General features: G+C 41.9%; 1 protein-coding gene across 6 annotated transcripts in view; it reads left to right on the top strand.

Annotated features, from left to right (window-relative positions):
* Positions 1-292: 292 nt before the first annotated feature.
* Positions 293-22096, top strand: part of atp11a (ATPase phospholipid transporting 11A) — a 36547-nt gene continuing 14743 nt past the window's right edge. For 5 of the 6 annotated variants that reach the window (XM_072396676.1, XM_072396825.1, XM_072396894.1 and 2 more), the window contains exons 1-6: positions 293-769; positions 18647-18769; positions 20234-20323; positions 20887-20967; positions 21069-21176; positions 21905-22033. In XM_072396676.1, coding sequence (XP_072252777.1) covers positions 725-769; positions 18647-18769; positions 20234-20323; positions 20887-20967; positions 21069-21176; positions 21905-22033 — 576 coding nt within the window. In that variant the 5' untranslated portion in view covers positions 293-724. Of the gene's footprint in view, positions 770-9351; positions 9579-18646; positions 18770-20233; positions 20324-20886; positions 20968-21068; positions 21177-21904; positions 22034-22096 lie in introns of those variants that run through there. The other variant, XM_072396755.1, reaches the window with a different exon arrangement.

Here is a 22096-nt window from a genome sequence, read left to right as displayed (position 1 = left end):
GTTTCAGCACCCCCAGCGTGGACAGCACCTTTGGGGTGTCAGGGTGCCTTCACCCGGACAATTCTCCTATATGTAGACACGCACTGAAATAATACATGCATGTTGCTATGAGTCGTTCAGCTGAAATTTGATTGGGTTTACCGAATTCAATGTTCATTTTGTACTTGGTGAATATCCCAGGCTAGAGGAAACGAATCAATAGCCCATAATTAACTGAAACAACCAATCAATTAAATACCAAAAAAAAAATAAAAATAAAACGCGCATGCGCTCACCTCCAGCCTGAGCCACCACCTGGTTCTGCGTGACGTACATGAGAGAAAATCTTCTTTGGCTGGGGCGCGAGACAAGAAGATTATTAGTACAGGGGCAGAGGGACGAGGGAGTGGGAGAGAGGCGGATATTAAGTTTGGTCGCAGTCGTTTCGGGAGAAAAGCCCACATGTCTGAGCTTGTATGAAGTGTGTTAAAACTGCAGTTAAAGCGGCACTCAGACACTCCCCCTTTTTAACTAGTAAAGCCTGTTACTGTCTCTGTAGGTGAGACCAGGTCTACAGTGTCGGGAGCGCTTTGTCGGACCAAATCCTTTCTTGTTCAGGAAGAAAAGAAGGGAGAAAAGTCATGGACAAAGGAAAAGAAATTAAAAGAAGCTAGCGCCTACAGGAGAGTAAGCTTTAAAGAGAGACCGAGAAACAAGAAGTGTCGGGAGAGGGAAGAGGAACAGGATGGGGATGGATTTCAGCACTCTCCGGACCCTCATCAGTCGATATGTAAGTTTCACGCCAGTTTTATCCCGTTCATCTGCCACGTTCGCTTATCCTGACCATCTGTTCTGTTCAGACTCGACCAATTTACATTTCCGATGAGAAAACGTGTGCACTTTTCGCACTTTTGGTTTCAAATTCCGCCGAAGCAGCTACTCACCCGGATAAAATTTCACTCACGAGAAGGGGTGGAAGAAGCTCTCCGAGGCACAAAAAAACGAACACTATCAACACTATTTTTTCCTAACAGGAAGTTAGAGTTTTATGTCCAAATGGGGCTCTTTTTTTCGCTCAATATACTAAGAGCAATGTAAAGTTTTTCGGCAGTTTTGGAAAGTCCCTTCAATGACTACTTGACTTTTTCTGCTGTGGACTACACTTTGAGGGTTGAAATTTAATTTAAAATACTATTTTACGCTCTTTTAATTAAGGATCTAATTTGATCATATATAACATGCACAGATTTGGATGTATTGGCAATGGTTGAGAAAACTTTCCCACCAATCATGTGTTAAAACGTCAGATTTTGAGTTGTAGAACACAGGTATGTAGAGCGCGCTTGTATTTACCTTTTGAATAAGCAGCTAATTTGTATTTAGATACGTGAAAGGTGGAGTAACCTCACCAGATCAGACTGCAGTGCTAATCTGCTCATAACAGAGCATGGGAGGGATGCCGACTAAAAGCAGTTATCACTTGCACTCACTGTCATTAAGCTTCTTTTCCCAGCTGAACAAGACCACAAATGGAGCGGTCACATGAATTATGTAATCCAGTTGTTTTCTTCGTGCTAGTCAGATCAATTGGCAGCAGTGGGGCAGCCAGCCTGCATGGATGAGGGTTGCATTAGGCTCCACAGTAATGTGTTTGACTATAATCCCGGTAGAGCAAGCCTCACTCTCTCGAGCTCCAGTAAGTTCATACCCCTTGCTCCGCGCTCAGCTCAGGCTTAGACACGGTCTCCCAACTGTTGCAATAGGCTGATGAAATGAAATCCCTGCTGTGTGGAGGGAGAAATGGAGCCGTGCAGTGAGAAGACAAGTCTGCAACTGAACTGACAGGCTGTGGGATGTGGATGAGGTCTGCGGCTGTGATTGGTCCTTGGAAATAGATTGCGCTTAAAATATTGCAGTGTTGGTACCAAAACGCAAAGAAACTGCGGAATACTTATGTTCATCCATTAGTCTTAGGCTTCATTTAAAAACATAATACGTCCATTTGATGTAGTGTAAAGAGTGCTAATATGTAATTTCAGCTATTTCCAGCAATAAAAGAAGTGTCCAGCATGTGATTGTTTCCAGACCAGCCGAACCATTGCTGCTCATTTAATTTATTTTCATTTATTTCATTTAGTGCATCAGTTTGTCATATCCATGATTATACAACAAAAAATAAAAGCATTCCGTAAGGAGATAAATGCTATAGGATGTTCAGAAAATGTCCCGTTATGTCATTTTTATTGTGTAATAAAACAAAAGTTTATCAAAGTCCAACTCTTTACAGTAAGGTTTAATGGTTAGCTTGGAACTGAATGGGCCAGGACTGATAATTCTTAACAAGTATCCCTTCTCTTGAGGTTTTATAAAACGTAGTTGTATTTTTATCTGCAATCTGAAACCATCACTTTAAGTCACTGTACTGTGGGTCTGTTGATATGAGTACACAGAGCGACCGTTACACATTTTATGGAGCCATGATAGCTGAACAATAAACTGAACTGACTGTGTTACTCTGAAAAGAGAGCGGACAATGTGTTTAGAATTCATTTATGGGCTGTAACCCTGACAACACATCTGATGACAATCAAGCTGCAAATGTAAACATTCAGAAGCACAATGTGTACGCAGAAATCCATCAGAAATGTCATGTGATGGATATGCAGAATATTTGGAAAAACTCCACCGTCAGCATTGTGAGTTTTCTGTGGAAGCAGCACAAAGCTCTGGTCAAAAATATTGGTGAAACGATCACATTTAACTGATGTTGCTTTGAACCTGCTGGGTGCCACTTACAGTTTACGCAACACCAGCAAAAACAAATGATTGCGTTCATACGCCCAAAACTGGACTTTTAGAGTGCATGTAAACATGTTATTCCAACCAAAATCATGTGAAACTGAGCTCCTCAAAACTGGACTAACACGCCCAGATAATGAGGATGAAATCGCTTCTTACGCTCAGCTGGACTCAAATGTCCAGGTGCTCTGTGCATGCTTTGAAGTTCTATCTCTCTGCATCTTTCTGAATTAACAGTCGAAGCACAAACGTATATCGATTCCCAAACAAGCTGCTCGCTTTGACATTTTTTTCTGCTTCTATTGTCAGATGCATCAGAAATTGTGATGGAAAATCAGCCCGTGAAGACAAAGTGTCAACACGTGGTCTCTTAAAGTGTTTCAAGTGTGTCGCTCTGCTCTAATACAATCCTAATTTTTGTAAAGTCAGTGTCATCTGTGGTAATAAGAGCGCTATAATTTGGGCTCTTATACACCAAGCCGACAGTCGCAGCGTCGGCTCCGTCGACTAGTGTTGTGGCTTTTTTCAGTGAATTTGTTGTGTTAAGTCTTTAATTTCTTTCCCGACTTCAGGAGACACAGACACAGAAGGACAGAGGCTGCTGTTGCCCCAGTTCCTGACGTCGGTTTGGTTTCGCAGGAGTCGTTACATGTTCGATTATCTCCAACTGAGATGGTTAGAATCAGCAGAATTCACTCGGTGAACAAGGGTGATTGCCCGGGAAAAAAGGCGAGGTATAGCTGTAGCAGTAGCTCGACTCAGCTGTGCATGTAACTGCACTGAGTGTGGTGTAGATTGGATTGTGTGGTCTTGGAAGCCGGTCTCCTCAGTTACTGCCATCTCTGATTAGGGTTAAGGCAGAAGATGTTATGTAAGCCTACGGCTCTTTTTCATGTCTAACATGCAGCGCTGTCATCTTTGAAGCTGAGAACAAAATGTATTCACTGTAACACACAGAGCTCTGAACTAGCGTACTGTATTTGTTCAGCTGGAGCGCCAGCCCTCTACCATGGATGAATGTTTTAAATAGTCCTCAGTCTTCCCTTTTTAGCGCAGTTCTTCTTCTTAGATACTGTCCACGTTGCCAAACACTGCTATCAAGGTCTTTGTAATTACTCATGTCAGAGGAGCAGGAATGCCTCTTTGGCAAACAGTGAATCTCATTTTATATATTTTATGATATGACATACCAAACACGACAAGAAGCAGCCGCCCATACTCGGAGAACGTTAGCTTTACAGGTGGAAGGGTTCACAATATTGAGATGTAGAGCAGACCTTTGAGAAAGTAATGACTCAGACATGTGGTGTCATTGGTTTCCTTTTTGTTGCTCACATGTTGTGTTTAGCAAATGTCAAACTGAGGGGAAAAAAGCCTCACCTTTATTATCTATACATGTACAGAGCTAAATGTCAGTTTTAGGTAATGCCTGTCTGTCTTTGATGAGGCCAAATGATGATCAAATCATTAGAAAATCGAAAACAGCAGAGGATGATGAAGATCCGTCTGTCTGCTTGCAACTTGTGAAAAGGTTTAAACATAGGTGTCTTTACCTTCATAATACCAGTAGAAAAAGACTAAAGTGGTGTGGTCAGTCATTACAGGGAGCCTGAAGGTGCATCAACTCGAAGCCAGATGTGTGGCAGCATTTTGGATGTAGAATCTTTTATAACCAAGTCAAATTTGCACAGAAACAAAATTATTCAAATAGACATTGAGTCAAATCAGAAATTGAATGGAATCGATTCAGGAAATCAGTTGCGATACGTGTTGATACACGTGGGTCAAACCAGACTGACGCATATAGATCTTGTCGAATAGAAAATGAATAATTCGGTTTAGTACTACAGTGATATATTAATATTAGTTAAAGGCAATGCTCTCTTGTTAGCTGTTTCAAAGTTAGAATAATCTAACAACTGTGTATTATTCTAGCTGTTTGCTCTAGTTTGTTCACTAAGTTATATTTAAATGTTCTTTTGTTTTAACACAACATAAAATCCCACATACAGCTCTACAGCTGATGTGACGCAAATGTGAGGTATGGGCTGTGCTATGAGGGGAATGAAAGCAGCCAGGCAGCATTTCTCAGCGGTGTTCTTGGACAGGAAGTGCCTCTCCTCTCTCTCTCTCTCTCTGGCTTTCTGCCCTCACACAGTGGATTAAAGGGTTACTGGTGTTCACTATACCTTCAGCCACTTAATCCAGTTAACAGCAATACGCTCACATCTACTGCTTCTATTCCACCTGGTTTGTTTTTTAATTGTTGTGATTTCCTTCACTTGGCAGGCTGCACATCAGTCCTGTTAACTGATATATGAGGTACGAATAAGTGTTTTGAGTGAGCAAATAGAAGCTGGCGATTATTTTGTAAAACAATTGTTGCTGAATGTTAGCAAGCAGAAAGGGGGAATACGGTAGTAGCCAGGTGATGCAGAGGGCAGCGGATCGCATGAACTCTTTGGCTCTGACTTCTCGTCAATTATTCAACAGCAGACTGGTGCACAATGCAGGCTGATGTTTGTGTGGCTTGTTATGGAGTCATCTACAGCAGGGGTGCTCACCGTGGGGTTCAGGCACACCCCGGGGTTACTTGATGGGATTCCAGAGGGTCCCTCATCCATGCAAAGAAGAGGTGGTTTGTACTGGCATTTAATTTGCATGTGTTCATATTATCCTGAGCGCAGGAAGCATGAGCGTTTTAATCACATGCTCATTTAGCCACCAGCCACAGTCATGTGCAGCTTGGAGTGCCGAATGAAACAATCAAAAGGTGATTGAGCAAGACTTTTTTTTTCTTCCTTTTTTGGAGAAAAGTTGGACCAAAGCTGAGCTAAATTAATCAAGCACGTAAAGTCATGTAAACATGTACCACGGCTTCTCAAAACCCCCGAGAGAGGATTATGGTCCAAGAAAGACTTGATGAGTCTTCATACAGTAATGTCAGCAAGGTGGTTATCCTCTCGTGACAGATAGCCACGTATCTGCAGTATTGTACAATGGTTCTTAAGGCATGCTCATGTATGGCAGCATCAGCAGGTTTCCTCTCGACCTCATGCTAATCATTAAACACCTGCTCATCCATTCTGTCCACAATCCACAAAGTGCACCAGCGTTAGCCTCTTTACCTAAAGGATTTACAGACTCTCAACTAAGCCACGCGGTCTTGGGATTGTTTCACCACCTGACTGACTGACTGGTTGCTGCTGTCAACTGCTTGATTTCACTGCAACAACTTGAGCATGAGAAGGAAATAAATGCATTGCTTATCAGAGAGTATCGATCTCACAAATATCCCAGAATCCGCAGACTCGGATTCATATGTAAATATGAAAAATAGTCAATATTTTAAGTGAAATACAATATATTATAATATATTTATGAGACAGGATTTGAACTTTTATCCTTGTTTTCTTTTAATATTCCTTCATGGCCAGCTGCAGTCTTTAAACAGCTTGGCTCCTCATCAAACCACCCAAACAGTACCCGAACAGGAGCATGAGCGCCATTAAAGGCTTGTGTCAGTGTTAACATTAACAGTGTATTTCAGCCCATTGAACAAGGAGGCAGATGATGGATGTCTGTGGGTTAATGGTGCATAGAGACCTCTATCCAAAGAGAGCAACGTTGAACTTGGGTCATCATAATATCATTGTTCCCTTTTGCTAGTGAAAGTGCTGATGGGGGCAGGTATATTTAATGTTCTCCCAGTATGAGGGAATGATAGCACCCTGGTTCCCAAATGCTGACGGTGCACTGTAGACATTACCCTTCAACCCCTTCCATTAGCCGTAATGTCTGCTCCCGCTGTCTTTTTCTGTTTGTCCGAGACATTGCCAGGCAAACATCACTGAGCTTATTGGGTGGCTAGCAGCACTTACTTATCAGCTCTACAATGATGCATTTTATGCACATAATGATCATAATACACCTGTAATGATGAGCAGTTTTGCTTTAACATGTTTGCATAAACCACTTAATCAGCTCTTACAGGACTTCCCTGGGAATCCCAATGTTGATTATCTTCAGTTCAGGGGTCAGCGATCATTTTAGCTTCTGGGTATTTACTTCACAATCTGAGGAAACCTCTAGCTTAGAGGAATATAACGATACTTTCTATGTGTTTGTCATCCCAGTATGACCGCATAGTGAATGCCAGACCTGCGACACGATGACATATAACCGCATTGGAGTCACAGTTTGCCTCACCTATGTATGTAAACTATGTGGTTTAGTCAGATTGTGGTTACGAGTCAGTCTCTCCAATGTCAACACTTGCATGCTTTGATTTGGATCATTGCTCTGGTGTCAATTTGTTGCCAGCTCAGTAGCATCTTCATCGGCCCACCTGCAGTACAAAATTGCCCATGAATATTTGCATGTCTTTGTTCTGTAAAAGTAATGCTGGTATCGGACTGCGTTTACCCTGTAGTTTCTCCTATAGGGAACATTAAAATGGTCTATAAAGTTGCCTTTTGCCTACCCGTCAAGATGCATTTGTTGCTAAGTGACAAAACACAAACAAGTATCATTATTGCCTGGAAAGGCTGACGATTCATGGCGGTAAAACGCATAGAATATGAATGGTCAGTACTAAGTTAAAACTACAGAGAGCTCAGGTTGATTCCCCACAACACTGATTATTCCACAACCTTAAAAATGCACTTTGGCAGCCACCATAAAGTAGATGACTGTCTCACCACTCCTGCTGTCAGCCTGCCAGAAAACAGCAGCACCAAGTGATACAGCACTGAGTTTATACATCACAGCAACTGGAGCCAAAACTGGGCTGTATTCATTCGTGGCTTACATTGACTAGATATCAATTGTATTTAATCATGGATCAATACGTCTAGGATAAATACGTTGGTGCGCTGCAGAGTGTGATGTTACGTAATGATGAAAATGCACTTGGTTTAAGAGAGTAACACTAGTGGTGTTGTGCTGGAAATGGTTCCCAAAAAATGTGTACAGGAACAGATCTAGCAGATGGATCAGATGGAACCGTGGTCACATAAATCTATGTCTCAGAATGCAGCATTACTCAGAGCGAACCCAAATGACTAACTAAGACGTTTAGAGGTGCCACATGTAGCATTTTAACATGAATAAATAATCACTGCATGAATATTTGAGCTTAATTGCCAGACACAGAAGAGGCCATCACTAAATTTGCAGCCCAGCTGTGCTTTTTATGTCACGTTTCCATCGGGCAGCGAATCATCTGAATTGATTTACAGTGCAAACGGGGACACGGACTCAGGAATGTTTTAAAGCAGTATTGTGTTGTAGTAGCACAGCATTTTTCCTTTTTGTTAGATTGCCTTTAATTGTCAGTTGCAGTCGAGCGTTAGAGTAAACATTGGCACTTAAGCATTTGATGTATATTTAAGTAGGTTGAACTCTTGTTGCTGTAAATTGCCAGTTGAAGTGGTCTTAAAGATTAACATACAGTAAATACACATACACGTCAGCATCTTTGAAATAGCTGAGGCTACATCAGTAGTGATGGAGAGTGGACCTCCTCCAGGCTTTTTTCAACCGCTCTCTGTTCTCTGAGTTGTTTCGTGGAGAAATGTTTTGGCCTGCAGCTTCAGCTGCATCAAACAGTAACAATCCTCCAGTAACGGACAATATAAAGCTCTGGAGAGTCCCCTTATCATCTTATTGTTGAAGGTGTAATTGTGAACAAGCATTTCAGCTTTTGAGAATTGTTAGAGAGAAGCCCTAACTTTTAGGAATCCAATCTCCCACGATGCTTGCCCTTGTCAGGTGACTGGTCTCATGAGGGCCACATGATGCCATCAGGTTCCCTTTTCCTGTGGCTTTCACTCTCCCGCAGAGATGTAATACTCACAATTGCTTATATAATCGTTTATAGAGATAGCATGTCTGTATTCTACAGATTAGACTAAATGGAAAAAAAAAGAAAACATTATTCAAGATTGAGCTATGAAAGAGTCAATGCTCGATGTGACAGAAAAAGCACACAGGGAGATTGTTAGTCTCATGGTTGTCATGGAGATAATGAAGAACAAACTAACCATATCGTAATTTTCTCCTCTCCTGGTACTTCTCACCCTCACACTGAGTGTGTGTGTGTGTATTCGGCTTCCTAGGCAACACGGAAAGGCAGCAGGATTCATGGGAACGTCCTGCAATGTAACATCGAGAGCAGGACAGGACAGAACAGAGAGCAAAAACTCTGCTTAGCTTCAGCTTCAGATGATGCTGCACGCTCCTTGAAACAGTGGTACATGCTTTCATAACCTCTTCACTGGAAGTGGGATCATATGGTACAGTACCTCAGAAGTTGCTCTGGCATTTTGCTTTGTTCTTAACATAAAAGCAATTTCCAGTCATTAGTTACAAAGTTCACTCTATATCCCTGCCGTTGTCTCTTAATGTAACTTTATTTGCAGTTTGTCTGAAACCTGAGTGATGATATTACATAAGATGTTTCATACTTAAAGCTGAAAACAATGTGAGTCTTAACAGAGAGACTTTTAACTGAGATCTGACTGCAGTTTTTTTCAGTTGATCATCATGTGTTCTACATTTAAACCCCTCGAACCCGGATCAGTGAGATCAACCAGGAGGACGGAACACTTAGAAGTTGGTTCAGCTGTTAAGCAGACAGGAGAGACACAGGGATATTAAAAGGTCAACCAGAGATGAGTAATCAGGCAGAGGGAGGCCTCTCCTCAAAGCATGACCCAGACTGCAGCATGGCCACTGCTTCTGTTTGACAGAGGATAAATGTATTGCTAAGGGCAATAAGAATGAGGAGGAGGATTCAGGTAAGGCTCTCATTTCCCAAAACATTACTCATCCTTAATGCTTTCTGTCCCAGTAAATCCCCTTCTGTGGTTTTACTTTCTACATTTGGCTGTGCTCCACCACTGACTAGTTTCAGAAAGAGAGCGACAACCCTGAGGGCTAATGACAGACAGCTCTTCTGAATTCAGCATTTTGAACTATAGCTTGAACTTTTGTGCTGAGAAATGTGAGGAGGCGTTGCTTAACGGCTCATAGGCAGAAGCAACGCATTTTACGTTGGTGGGACAATATGAGGCAAAAGACCGAGTGTGAGGCTTTGCTCTTTGAACCCCACAGGACTGCAGGTTGCTTGCAATTATGTAAAGGCATTGTAGTAGTCACACATGTGGTCAGGTGACCAGAGCCTCCATGAATGCCTCCAAGTTTCCTCTTTAGCTGTGGAACACTCTTGATATCCATCCTCATGTGATTGGAGCATTAGGTTAAGTCATGTGGAGTGCCATATGACAGTCAGCGGCACTCCCTTCGAGTCCCTCCTTCTCACACATAATACAAACACAATAAAGCAAGTCTGAGCAGTAAGTTTATTCCTGCCTCATGCAAAGAGTGACTGCTTGTCCACAGGAAATGGACAACAATAGTCTTCTGTCTGGCTCTGAAGAGAAGCACAGTGGGTTGTCTGTTAGCTTTGTGCCTCACGCCTCGTATCTATTCTACATTATTAAGTGTACCATTAACACTGCCACAGAGCTTTTCCAACTCCTAGACCAGGGTAAGAACATGGAATATTTGACATTTTGGCTCATCTAAGAGTAGAATCCAGGGCCGGAGTACATGTGGAAACCAGGCTAATGAGTATAGCTGATGGAAGCATCATGGTTTAAAAAGATGAGTTTCATTATACTTAAAAAGTATCATTTGCATTTGCATAATTCCTTTCAAAACAAAGTTCCACAGCTATTTTTAAGACCACCAAAGAAAGCTGCACACACAGCTGGAGAGTAGGCTGCTGACCCACATAGGTAATGGAAGCTGGTGAATGTCTATTTCAGCCCATTTCATCTTGTGACAGATGACCTCCTGAGAGTTTCCTGTCCTCCTGTTTACCCTCAGATAGTCCTCTCTTCCTCGTCCTCATTTTTCACTGTATGAAATGCATTTCATTTTATACTTATTAACAAATGAACAAATAACCGTACTCCGTTTGATTGCCTACCAAATTTGGATCTTTTCTTAATATGATTCCATCTACTTTAAATGCACTAGACGTTTATCTATTTCTTTTTCAGAGAGGGGTTGGAATTATTGGCGGTCTTGGATCTTGGTATTTCTAGATGAAGCATAAACTGAGTGTATAACAGGAGGTGCTGTTGTTGAGTTGGGAATGGGAAAGTGTTTTTCTCTCCTTTTTTTTTCGAACTCTTTAAGATAAATAGGCATGTAAGAACATGCAGGTGCAGAGTTATGAAGAAATCAGTGGCTGTTTCTCACACACACACACAAGTACGCACAAGCAGCGCAAATGCTGAATCGTAAAGTCCACTGACTCTGATTAATATCAGCACTTCTGTCATGTGATCAGCGAATCAGTGTGTGTGTGGCACAAAGCTCGAACAGTCAGATCTTTAAAATCCCTATAGGCAGATGTGCACTCAGTTTATAAACTGATTTGGTTTTATTAGTCACTATTCTGTCGTCTCTTCTCCACTTTATTTCACCAGGCTATTTCAGTCGGGGCCACAATAGGTGGATTCGTCCCACACGCATGGCACAGCCCTCTCCTTTTATGTATCGGAGTGAAGCATCACTTTTAAGCTGTAGCAAACGCCAATGTCACCCTCTTCCAAACTGTGGTCGTTTGAAGGGAGACTAAACCAATTCAGGGGTACACCTGTTGGGAAGGGTGTCTCGTAACGCCTGAAAAGTTAAAAGTATAGACTTCAAAAAGAAAGGAGACCACGCTGAAGACTTAACCTCTGTTTGGTTCTCTGACTGAAATCAGGATAATCATGGAATGATTGTGGGAATGTTAAAGTCACGTGTGTGCTTTAAGATTAAAGATACAGATCTGGAGGCGTAATTGCTACTTTTCTAGATTTTCAGAAAAAAAAGTGACTTTTAGCATCTTAAAGGTGGAGAAGAGGTGAAGAAGTTTAACCCCGTTGTCATGGGGATTGATCTGTTGGAATGCATTGTTAGTAACAGTTCGGAGCTCACATCGAAAGTTAAGCATGAAAGCTTTTTTTTGCCATGGAAAGTTTGGTAAAAGTACCCAAGCAAGTCATTTTGGTAGTTTTCATTGATATTTCAACTGTTATTCATCAGAGCATTTGGACGCCTTCTTCTTCTGTGGTTTCCCTAAACACGGCTGTTTTCCACAGTTCGGCCACAATGTCACGGTTAAAGGTTGAAGAGTGGCGTATTATAGGAGCGTGATGAGAGGTTGTTATTATCTTATTTGGTCTGGAGTTGCTTGGCTGAATGACACAGATGGGCACCACAGCTGGTCTTTAATCTGTGACTCAGGAATCACAAACACGTGCGCCCAGACTGTAACACAGATATCACTTTTACCTAAACACCACATACACATGTGGCTCTGTATTACTCTGTAGTGTGGAAGCACACACTGCAACATTTAACCATTTTATTGCCTCCCAGGGGCACCAGCTGACATACCACATATGATTCCATATACATAGAAAAAATCAAGAGTACATGTTCAGTGCTTTCGTCCTTCCACTGGTGCATTTTTATAATCTAAATCATCTCTTGTACAACCTCAATTCCAAAAATGTTGGGTAGAAACACAGAAAGCAACGATTTGCAGATTTCATAAATCTATATTTAATTTACAGTAGAACTCAGAAAACATAGCAAATGTTGAAAGTGAGACATTTTACTGTTTCATGTGAAATGTTCAGTCACACATGTGGGAACTGAGGAGACCAGCTGAAGACGGCTGCGTTTCATGTTCACATCTGGCTTCTTCTTTTCATGATGGAGCTTTACCTTGTGAAAAGAAATGTTTTCAGTCATCCAGGTCATGGTAATCTCCCGCGGTGAGATGCCATGGCGCTGCCGTGCTTCTCCCTGTAGAAACAGTCTTGAAATAGGTGGTAGGCGTACGCAGCAGATCTGACTAAAACACCTAAACAAAAACTGATTGGCGCAGCACAGGAGAGTCAACTCTTTAGGTCAAGACTCAGCAGTTCACTTGCATATAAAGGAAAAAGGACACTTTTTGAAGGCCAGTAATGTACACATTTGGTTTGAGATAAGAGTCAGGGAAGCCATCCATGTTAAACTGGAAAAAACCCTCTTTGAGCAGCGGAGGTGGTGTCAGGTATCACCTTCCCAGCACTTACCGTGCAGCACTGTCTCTCCTTCCAGGAGGTTTCACAACCATTCACACCTTGGCTCCTGTGACCAAACCATGCTCTGTCACACAGGTAAACATCTTACAGGTGAGAAAGGCTTAAATGAGCCACATGTTGATCAGGTGAGTCAGTGACCCCTCTACTGCTTATAAGCCGATACTGCACACCAACTTGTTTAGAACCGAAGGAGCCTTTTGGATGAGAGGGGAAGTGTCTTTAAGAACCAAGTTGTCCCTTATTCAAGTTTTTAAGACTGAAAACGTCCCAACCTGCTGCTATCAAGTTCAAGATGAGCTAATATTTGTCATGGAGCAGTCAGATGTCTCACTTTCAAGATGAAAGCATGAAATATTGGTCCGCGAGATTTGCACCTCATGGCGTTCTATTTTTATTTATCTTTTACGCAGCACCCGAACCTTTTTGGGAATTGGGGTTATACTGTGCCAACACACACACACTCTCTGCAGCTGTATTTAATGCCTGGTGATTTAGGGACACGAGAAGCCTTTCTCTTATCTCGCAGCTCAGTGGCAGCAGCGACATGGCAAACAGTGGCGCCATGTTTAAGCATTGTGTTTGCTCATTTAAACCTGATAAATGACACAGAATTTGGACATATGGCTATGTGCATGTGTCCTTGACGTGTATCGCACAAAGCAGGTTGTTGTCTGGAGTTTTTGTTGAGTCTTTTTCCAGTCCTGCATGTGGCAGAGGGAGATAGAATACTTTGGTCATCATTAGAAGCAACAATGGAGCCTTGAAAGCTACAGAGAAACAATAGCTTGTGTGTTTTCCCGTGATTTCCTCTTTGCAGCTCATAGCATCCTCCGCATGTTATCTTTACTGGCCAGCTATCAAACAGCACTAAGTCTGTGTCACAGGTTTGTTTTCCGATTTGTGCTGTTTGTACAGCAAGTTGGTCAGATGACTGTGAATAAATCTTTTATTAGCATTAATCATTTTAATAATCTTTTATTGACCTACCAAATAAAATAAAATACCATGAGCTATTTTAAATAACAGTCAGACGGGATAATCCAGTTTATTCTGATCAGATCAGACCGATCATGTTGCTGCGTTGCCTTTTTTGGACGATAGGCAGAGTTAATCATGTAAACATGCTTTTTGTCCTGGATGTTTCCCCTTTGTAGAGGTAGCATTAGATGGTGTCAGAGGTTTCTGTCAAAAATAGAAACATGTAGAGCCCCTCCTTTGGGGAGATGTCTCACGGACATGCAGTCTTTGGTTCAGACTGTTATCTACCTGCTCTTTGGTGAGGGAAGAGACACCAAGTATAAAGTTCTCAGTGGCGTAAAGCTCATCTGGCACTCTGCTTGTGTTGAAGTACTGCAGCAGGAGGAGGCTGTTCTGCCAACAGAACCTCAGATGATGATTTCATTGTGGCTTCATCTTGGCCATATGCTTCTATTAAAGCAATGAATTTATACCTGTCATTTTTTTAAAATGACTCTTCATCTTAATGTTGTGTTCGGGTATATTCGTTGGATAAGCCGCTTTGCTCATGTAAAAACAGCTCTGATTTAGTGGCTTTTATGCCCACATCTTATCTGAACACTTTGAGACTCTGTTGCATACACTCAAGTAGGAATGTGTTTTTTTTTCCGTATGCCACCACAGCTACTGCTCAGTCTCTCCTGCTTTGCTTTTCCTCTGTGACGTTGCCTTTGTGTGTGCTTCGGGTGTATCTCTTTTTCTTTTCTACATGAATCTGTTTCTCCTCTGTCTCAGTGTTGGCTCTGGAGGACCTGGGGGTGGATGGGGCGCTTGCTTCAGGAAATGTGTGTGCTGTCTGAGTGGGTGGGTCCAACACTTCCTGTTTACTATGTGTTCCAGATCACAACGGGCCTTCAGTTTTCTGGCTCTCTGTTGCTGATATCAGGTCCCGAGGGGAGAACATGAGAGATTTTATAGAACTGGGCTTTTTCACACATTGGAATTAGATTCAAGGGAAGATCATTGAAATCTTAGCTGTACCCTGCATCAGATGATTTTACATTTTAATCTTCTTTTGTTTAATTTTCCTTTTTTTTTTGTTTTTATTGCTATCTAAAAGTTGTTGTTCATCTTTTTCATGCACCGTAAATACTAATAAAAAACGAGGATAAAAGTGGGATTTCTCTAAAGCCAGCATTTCAACACAGGAAAACCAGCTGTTCTTCCGACTCTTTCAGATAGTAGAACACATGTTAGGATACTATTTGCAGTGTTAGTGTTACTTCTTCAAACACACAGATGTGATCGTTGCACAAGTTTGCATATTCAGGCTCTCGGTTTAAAATCTAAACATACTAAAACGAGTCTGCTGTCGGTTAGGTTAGTGTGTCATTGGTTTTTATATCCTCGTTGGGTTTTTCATTGACACAATGCATTCCATAGCCCTTACCCTCACCTTACTCATTACAACTGAATGTCTAACTCTAAAAGACCATCCAGGTTGACACTTGCACAGGGTCACACACTCATGGAGACGGATGCCATACACTGGAGCGGTGGGCAGCCATTCACAGCGCCAGGGGAGCAGAATCACACAGAACTGATAAGATGAATCAAACAGAAGAAGCTTGTCTCAATATATCCTGTGGACCGGTGACTACAGCGGTAGCATTGTGTGCCACTGTCCGTGTATGCCTGCTCTCATGCATGTTTGATGTTGTAGAGATGTGTTCTGCTGTGCGTGTGGGATCCCTGAAGAGTTCCCTCTGCTTTCCACTGACGGGGCTCTAAGGAAAGTGTATGTGGATGCTGAGTGAGACAGACAGAAACAAAGCCTTCGTGCTCTCTCCATCCTTCTCTCTTGACCACAAATGTTTCCCTTCCAACTATAAATACAGTCCTGAAACCTGCCACGTCCTGAAACATGAAACGCAGCTAAAAGTTATTATCATGGTCCAGAATAGCCCAGAGTTTCCAGTTACATCAGAGGGCTAAAGGCCCGAGCCCCTCCTGTGGGTTTTATTTTATTTATTTTGTAAGATGCTACATTATTTGATTAAATGCAGACAGGCTTTCACGTAGAAAGCTCAAATCCAGATGAAAGCTAAACAGAATCGATGAGAGAGATTGTAGGCTTAGAGGCCATCCAGTTTGTGGTGAGAGATGGAGAGGAAAGAGGTGGGAAAAACCAATAAAGCTGCGCTACAAGGCAAAGCAGGCGGCGAGGAAGGACACCCGCTGATTCTTGTTTAGCGCCATCGGTTGAAACTCATTGTCACACTGGTCACCACTGATTCAAAGTCAGCCTGGCTGTCGTTAAGGGTAACAAAATCCCTGAGGCTGGGAAATCTAAGAGATAAGTATCCCAATAAATTACTGTACTGTGAATAGTTGAGCGAGTGAGTCAGTGTTAAGCCCCAAAGTGATAAATTGCTCACTTTTCTTTAGCATATTTTGTAAGTAGCTGCAGGAGACAGGAGATTATTTTTTATATATATATAATGAGACTGAAATATCAGATCTTAATAACAGTCCACCAGCTGCTGTTCTGTATGGCTGTCTTCCACATGCAGACGACCAACAGGAAACGTGTAAGAGATGTGGAAGGTGAAGCAGACGGAGCAGGCAGGTGGGAGAGAAGAAGAGGAGCAACAACACTGTGGGGGCGACAGAGCTGGCAAGCTGTCAGGTGTTCATCTCCTCCTTCACTCTAAATCAGACAACAGTCTATTCGACTGGTTATATGATGCACAGGATGTTGGTTAGAAAAACTATTTCTTTAAGAGCCGGACCAGACTGTAAAAACTCTGAATGTCAGCTCCTGTTCTTGCACCATTAGTCTTGAGTCAGCATCAGTAATGACTCTCAGGATGATAAAGAAGAGAGTCAGGGAGACAGGAGGTAGCCAGACAGTATACATTGTGCAATATGCATCTGTAAGACATCAATATTTATTCATGCATCAGTTTTCCTTTCTTCTCAATTTTCATCATTCCTGCTCTGCCACACACAATTAGAGGTCAGAGAGAAACAGCCTTTCAACACAAGCAAGTTATCAGGTTAGTGTGTGTACAGGCGAGGAAGTAGCTTCTTGGTGCTCAATCTCATTTCTGATTGTGTGTGTGTGTTTGTGGACAGACTGTTTATTGAGAAGTGCAAAAACTGACCATGTTTATTTTCTGTGAAAGCTGTAGGTAGATTGAGAATGCTTCTTGGCCAAAAAAGGAGAGACAGAAGCAGAAAAAATGAGCGGGGAAAAAAAAGGATAAAGTGTATTTAGAGTTGAGTAGACTCACCGAGGCGTGCCCCACCCCTTTCTGGTTAATACAGGTCAAAAAGAGCAGATGCTTAAAGATGGCTTCTGCCGGCCCTGTTGCAACCGTTCAGAAAGCTAGGTTGCAGCGCAGTTGACTGTTACATGTAAAACATTGCAGTTGAGAGTAAAGCAGAGCTAACATTAAATGGTGAAGATGAAACAAAAGGTTGATGGAAACAGTTGATATTAATAGACATTCATGTCATGATGTTTCGTGCCACTTCCTCTACAGCTGACAAGCGTGCATTTTAAATTTCCCTGCTGTCGCACCGATGAAACCAAAATGCTTGTGGTCCAGAAGGAACAGGTTCATACATTAAAATGTGAGAGACATTTAAATCACATCCTTATTGAGAAGAGTTTTTCTGGTTCGTTGTCACAATGTTTTAACATGAAAGTCATTTCTTTGAACTGTGGTCAAATGGTTCCTCAATTTTACGCCTGATCAAACAACCAAAATAGAAAAAAAAGCTGTGCTCAAAGCTCCTTGCTCGCATTTTTGAGGCGGTGTAGTTTTTTTTAAAAACTTTGGGTATCCATGCATGGAGTTGTTGTGTGTGTGTGTGTGTGTTCTCCAAATCCCAAATCCAAAGTGTGTTTTCCAAGCAGGTTCAGTCCTGCCTGAAATACTTTCAGCTCATGTGTCTGACTTGAGTTTCTCAGGTTTAACTGGAGCGTTCGATACATCTTACAACTCTCTCTTCACTTTATCTATCACGCTGTAATGTTGTGTTGCTTTCTTTTGAGCTTTTTGTAAAAATGCTTGAAAAATTAAAAAAGACTGGAGCAGAAAATTGTAAAAATGGATTTGATCATTTTTTTAAAAAATTGGTGTAATTTCCACAGCTTTCTCACAAAGTCTGACGTCAGGACATTTGGGAGTTCAGCGCAGAATGAAATTAATAATTCAGGATAAGCTTTCAAGTAGTGTCTGTTTTTCATAAATCAATCATCAGCTCCTAAATTGGTGATGTTGGAATTGTCATAAACCAATCAGATGTTTCCAGAAAACAGCATCAGCCTTCGTGTGTAAAACATTGTGTGTCACTGGTTGTCCTTGTATTTTTAGGTAAATGTAACAAACTTGTTGAGAATCTCTGGCAAAAGGGGATGGAAACATCAGGATTGTGGAGTGAGTGTGTGTGTGTGTGTGTGCGCACATTTATTCTACATTCCAGACCGAGTCACATGCAGATCCTTGTATCCGTGGCGACAAAAGCTCTCATTCATCGAGGAGAACTCACTCATTCATTGTAAAGAACTAAAAAATGTCTGTGAATCTCTCATTTGTGCACGATCTCGCCGTCCGAAACAAACCGCAGACGACGTAAACAGTTCAAATAAGAAACCCTGACGTCACAATGCTCGTATAAACATGTGTGGCCCTGCTTGCTCCAACTTGGTGTGTGTTGTTTTTTTTGTGCGTTTTCCCCTGCAGTGTGTTGGTGAGGAGAACTGGGTAGACAGCAGGACGATTTACATCGGACACAAGGAGCCTCCTCCAGGAACCGAGGCCTTTATTCAACAAAGGTTTCCTGACAACAGAATAGTCTCCTCCAAGGTCAGTGAAACACTCGCACATACACATAAAACTAACCTCATTAAGATCCTGTAGGAGTGGAATACTACCGTGCAGCCCAATTAATACCTTTAGTCTGCCTGTGTTCAACATACACTGCAGCATGGAAGGAAATGGAAGGAACGATGACAAAGGAAATCCCAATAACAGCTCTACTAAGTGACAACAAACCACGAGGAGATCCCAGAAGACTCTACAACAGGCAGCTTCCTGAAGTCCTGGCAGGAAATAGTCAAAATTTGCAGATTGAAAAACACATCTCTGCCTATGATTCAGACTTGACACCAAATAAAATCGACAGCAGATTTAAGGCATGGATCACGAAAGGTTTAACTACCTGTTATTCATTTGTCCACAAAAGGGGATCACAGTCCCCTTCAGAAGGATCACAGTCTGGGGAGAGAAGATTTTTTTAGGAACCTGCAAGTGAGACATTATTTTACCAAAAATATTAAAGAGGCGTTAGGAAAATATGAGTCATGGTTCATGACGTATTTTTATCATTAACTAAAACCAGAACATGCAATAAAATTATCTCCAAATGATTTAATGCCACACAATTATCCAAACAACAGAATACAGAATACATAACGAGGAAAAGATCACACAGGAGAGCTTGGAGAAAACATGCCAACTACAATGGTTCTCAACCGGGTCAAATACATGGCGGGAGTTCTGCTGGAAAAATCGATCACACCCACACAAAAACGACACCAAGGCAGCGGAGACGCTTGTTGGAGGCTCAGTGGATCTAATGGAGCCAACCACTTTCATACGTTTTGGGTCTTACTTGGAAGAGATCCACAAACATATTAAAAATATATTTAATGACTTTAATTACTCTTCCCATCGTTGCAACACTGTTGCTGTTACTGAGAATGTGAAGTGGCGCGTTACTACAATTTGGTTGACTGAAGCGCAAAGTGTCAGGATTTGGCCTCACATCAGCTGCCTGGAGAGAGCCGGGGTGGGGATGATGACACGGTTGCAAATGCGATGAAGACTGGCCGGGTGGGCGGATCATGCCCTATCCACATCTGCCTCAAGCAACTCGAATCTTATGAAGCACCTCACATCAACACATGTTAATGTCGCAGTTACTTTGCTGAGTAACTAACTACTCTTACAATGTGGTAACTGAGTTACTAAGTCACACTGGCGCTCCCTGGTTTTGTTCTTTTTTATTTGCCATTGTTCCTACCTGGAGTAATTTAGGTCCTTAAAAGAAAACTCCAGAAAGGCAGTATGAACAAAATCACCCAAACTTTCTGCATCCATCCTTTCCTATGTCCTTGACAAACTAAAGATGTAATTAGTGTATGTGATGGAAATGTGCCTTTCTAAATAATAAGAGAATTACAAAAAAACATCCTGTAGGAGTATAGTAAGAGCTCAGAGAACGGATGATTTTCTTTTTCCTAATTTCTGCAAATTTCCTGTTTCCAGTACACATTTTGGAACTTCATCCCCAAGAATATGTTTGAGCAGTTCCGAAGAGTTGCCAACTTCTACTTCCTCATCATATTTCTGGTTCAGGTAACAGGAGTCTCACCTTTACACTGATTGTAAACTCCTTCCATACAAATTACTGTACTACTACTAGAGTTAAATCAAGACCTACTGAAATTACACTGACATTAAAGTACAAGAATGAAAGAAATGTTTGGGATTTTAGCCCAAAATCACCGTATTATCATGAACATCCATACCACAGATCTTACTGTGGCCTTTGTTGTGGGATGGTGGGTTTCTGAAATTCATTTCAGATTGCTTTTACATGGACAAATTAATTCATGTCTGTATATTCCTGCTTGAAATACGCGTGTTGAATGATCTTGGGACCAGGGACTAGCATTTCAAGCGAAAATACTATTTGAAATCATGAAGGAATTAGTCAACCATTCGACCATCATTGGTTTCTTTCCACAACAGAGTATAGGAGGAGAAAAGGGTCCATGAGTGCATGTGGTGTTATTACCTTCCTGTAGAATTCTATAAAGGTCAGCTAAGACTTAGTGCCTCTGTACAGCTGTCTGTCATTTCAGTGTTTTCTTCTGCCATCATCATTCAGTCCTGTTTGTGTTTGTGTGTGATCACAGTTAATGATCGACACCCCCACAAGTCCAGTCACCAGCGGGCTGCCGCTGTTCTTTGTCATCACAGTCACCGCCATTAAACAGGTGAGGAGACCCGAGCGTTTTTGTGACTCCTTTAATCAATGTCACATTGCGCACACGATGTGTGGAAGTTACCGCCTGCTCTCCGTGCGTCTCCCACACAGGGTTACGAGGACTGGTTGAGACACAAAGCAGACAACTCTGTCAACCAGTGTCCCGTCCACGTGGTGCAGCATGGGAAAGTGGTCCGCAAGCAAAGTCGCAAGCTCAGGGTACGTTTGTTTGTGACTAAATCACCCTCACTCCACATAACATGAACAGAGCTTGAGTGCTTTTGTTTTTTGGCTTGTGCCGAGGGATTTTCCTCCTACTAAGCTCTTTATGTTTATGCTTGCGCGCATGTGTGTGTGTTTGCCCACATTTTAAAAGCAATTTAGTTTTTAAGAACGGTCACGTTAATCCACATTATGCAACAAAATGAGAGTGAAAATACAGTTAAATGAACAGACAGTGAGGATCTTTTACTTTGCAATGAGAGCCTGAATGTTTGCAGCTGTTGGCTGAACTTTAAAAGTCTGCAGGTGGTAAAGCTGGTGGTTAGCTTGTTAGGCTAACTGCATTAGCTGAGGCTGCATTAGTAGTTCCGGGAACAGTGTGATAAATAACCTGCTGTCTGTCCAAGACGCTGCACCAAGAAGGTTGTGTTCCTTAGCGGCTCTGCTGGAAAGTCATAGGATGCAGCACGTTTCATTGTGAGCCTTCAAGTCATTTTAGGATGTCAGCTCAAGAAATGATTGCACTGCTCTCGGATTTAGTTCAACTGAGCAGAGCGAGCACAGTTTAGAAACAAATGTAAACATGGTATATTTGTGGGCTGAAATAAACATGAAGGTGCAGTTCAAATGTAAATGAAGATGCCTGCTTCTGCTCTACTCAAGGATTGCTCAAAACCCAGTCAATTTTGAAGATTAGGCCATGACATCTCTCCTGTCTGTCTCAGGTTGGAGACGTGGTCTTTGTGAAAGAAAATGAGACTTTTCCATGTGATCTCATCCTACTTTCCTCCTCTCGAGATGATGGGACGTGTTTTGTTACCACAGCCAGCCTGGATGGAGAGAGCAGCCACAAAGTTAGTCCATTTAATCTCATTTTATCAGTTTTTATTACGATTCGTATCAGGTGTAATTTCTGA

This window comes from Leuresthes tenuis, unplaced genomic scaffold (assembly GCF_036924035.1).
Source record: "Leuresthes tenuis unplaced genomic scaffold, fLeuTen1.0.hap1 SCAF_1, whole genome shotgun sequence".
Lineage (NCBI taxonomy): Eukaryota > Metazoa > Chordata > Actinopteri > Atheriniformes > Atherinopsidae > Leuresthes > Leuresthes tenuis.
Note: the sequence above shows the minus strand (reverse complement) of the source record. Positions and strands in the feature narration are given on the sequence as shown.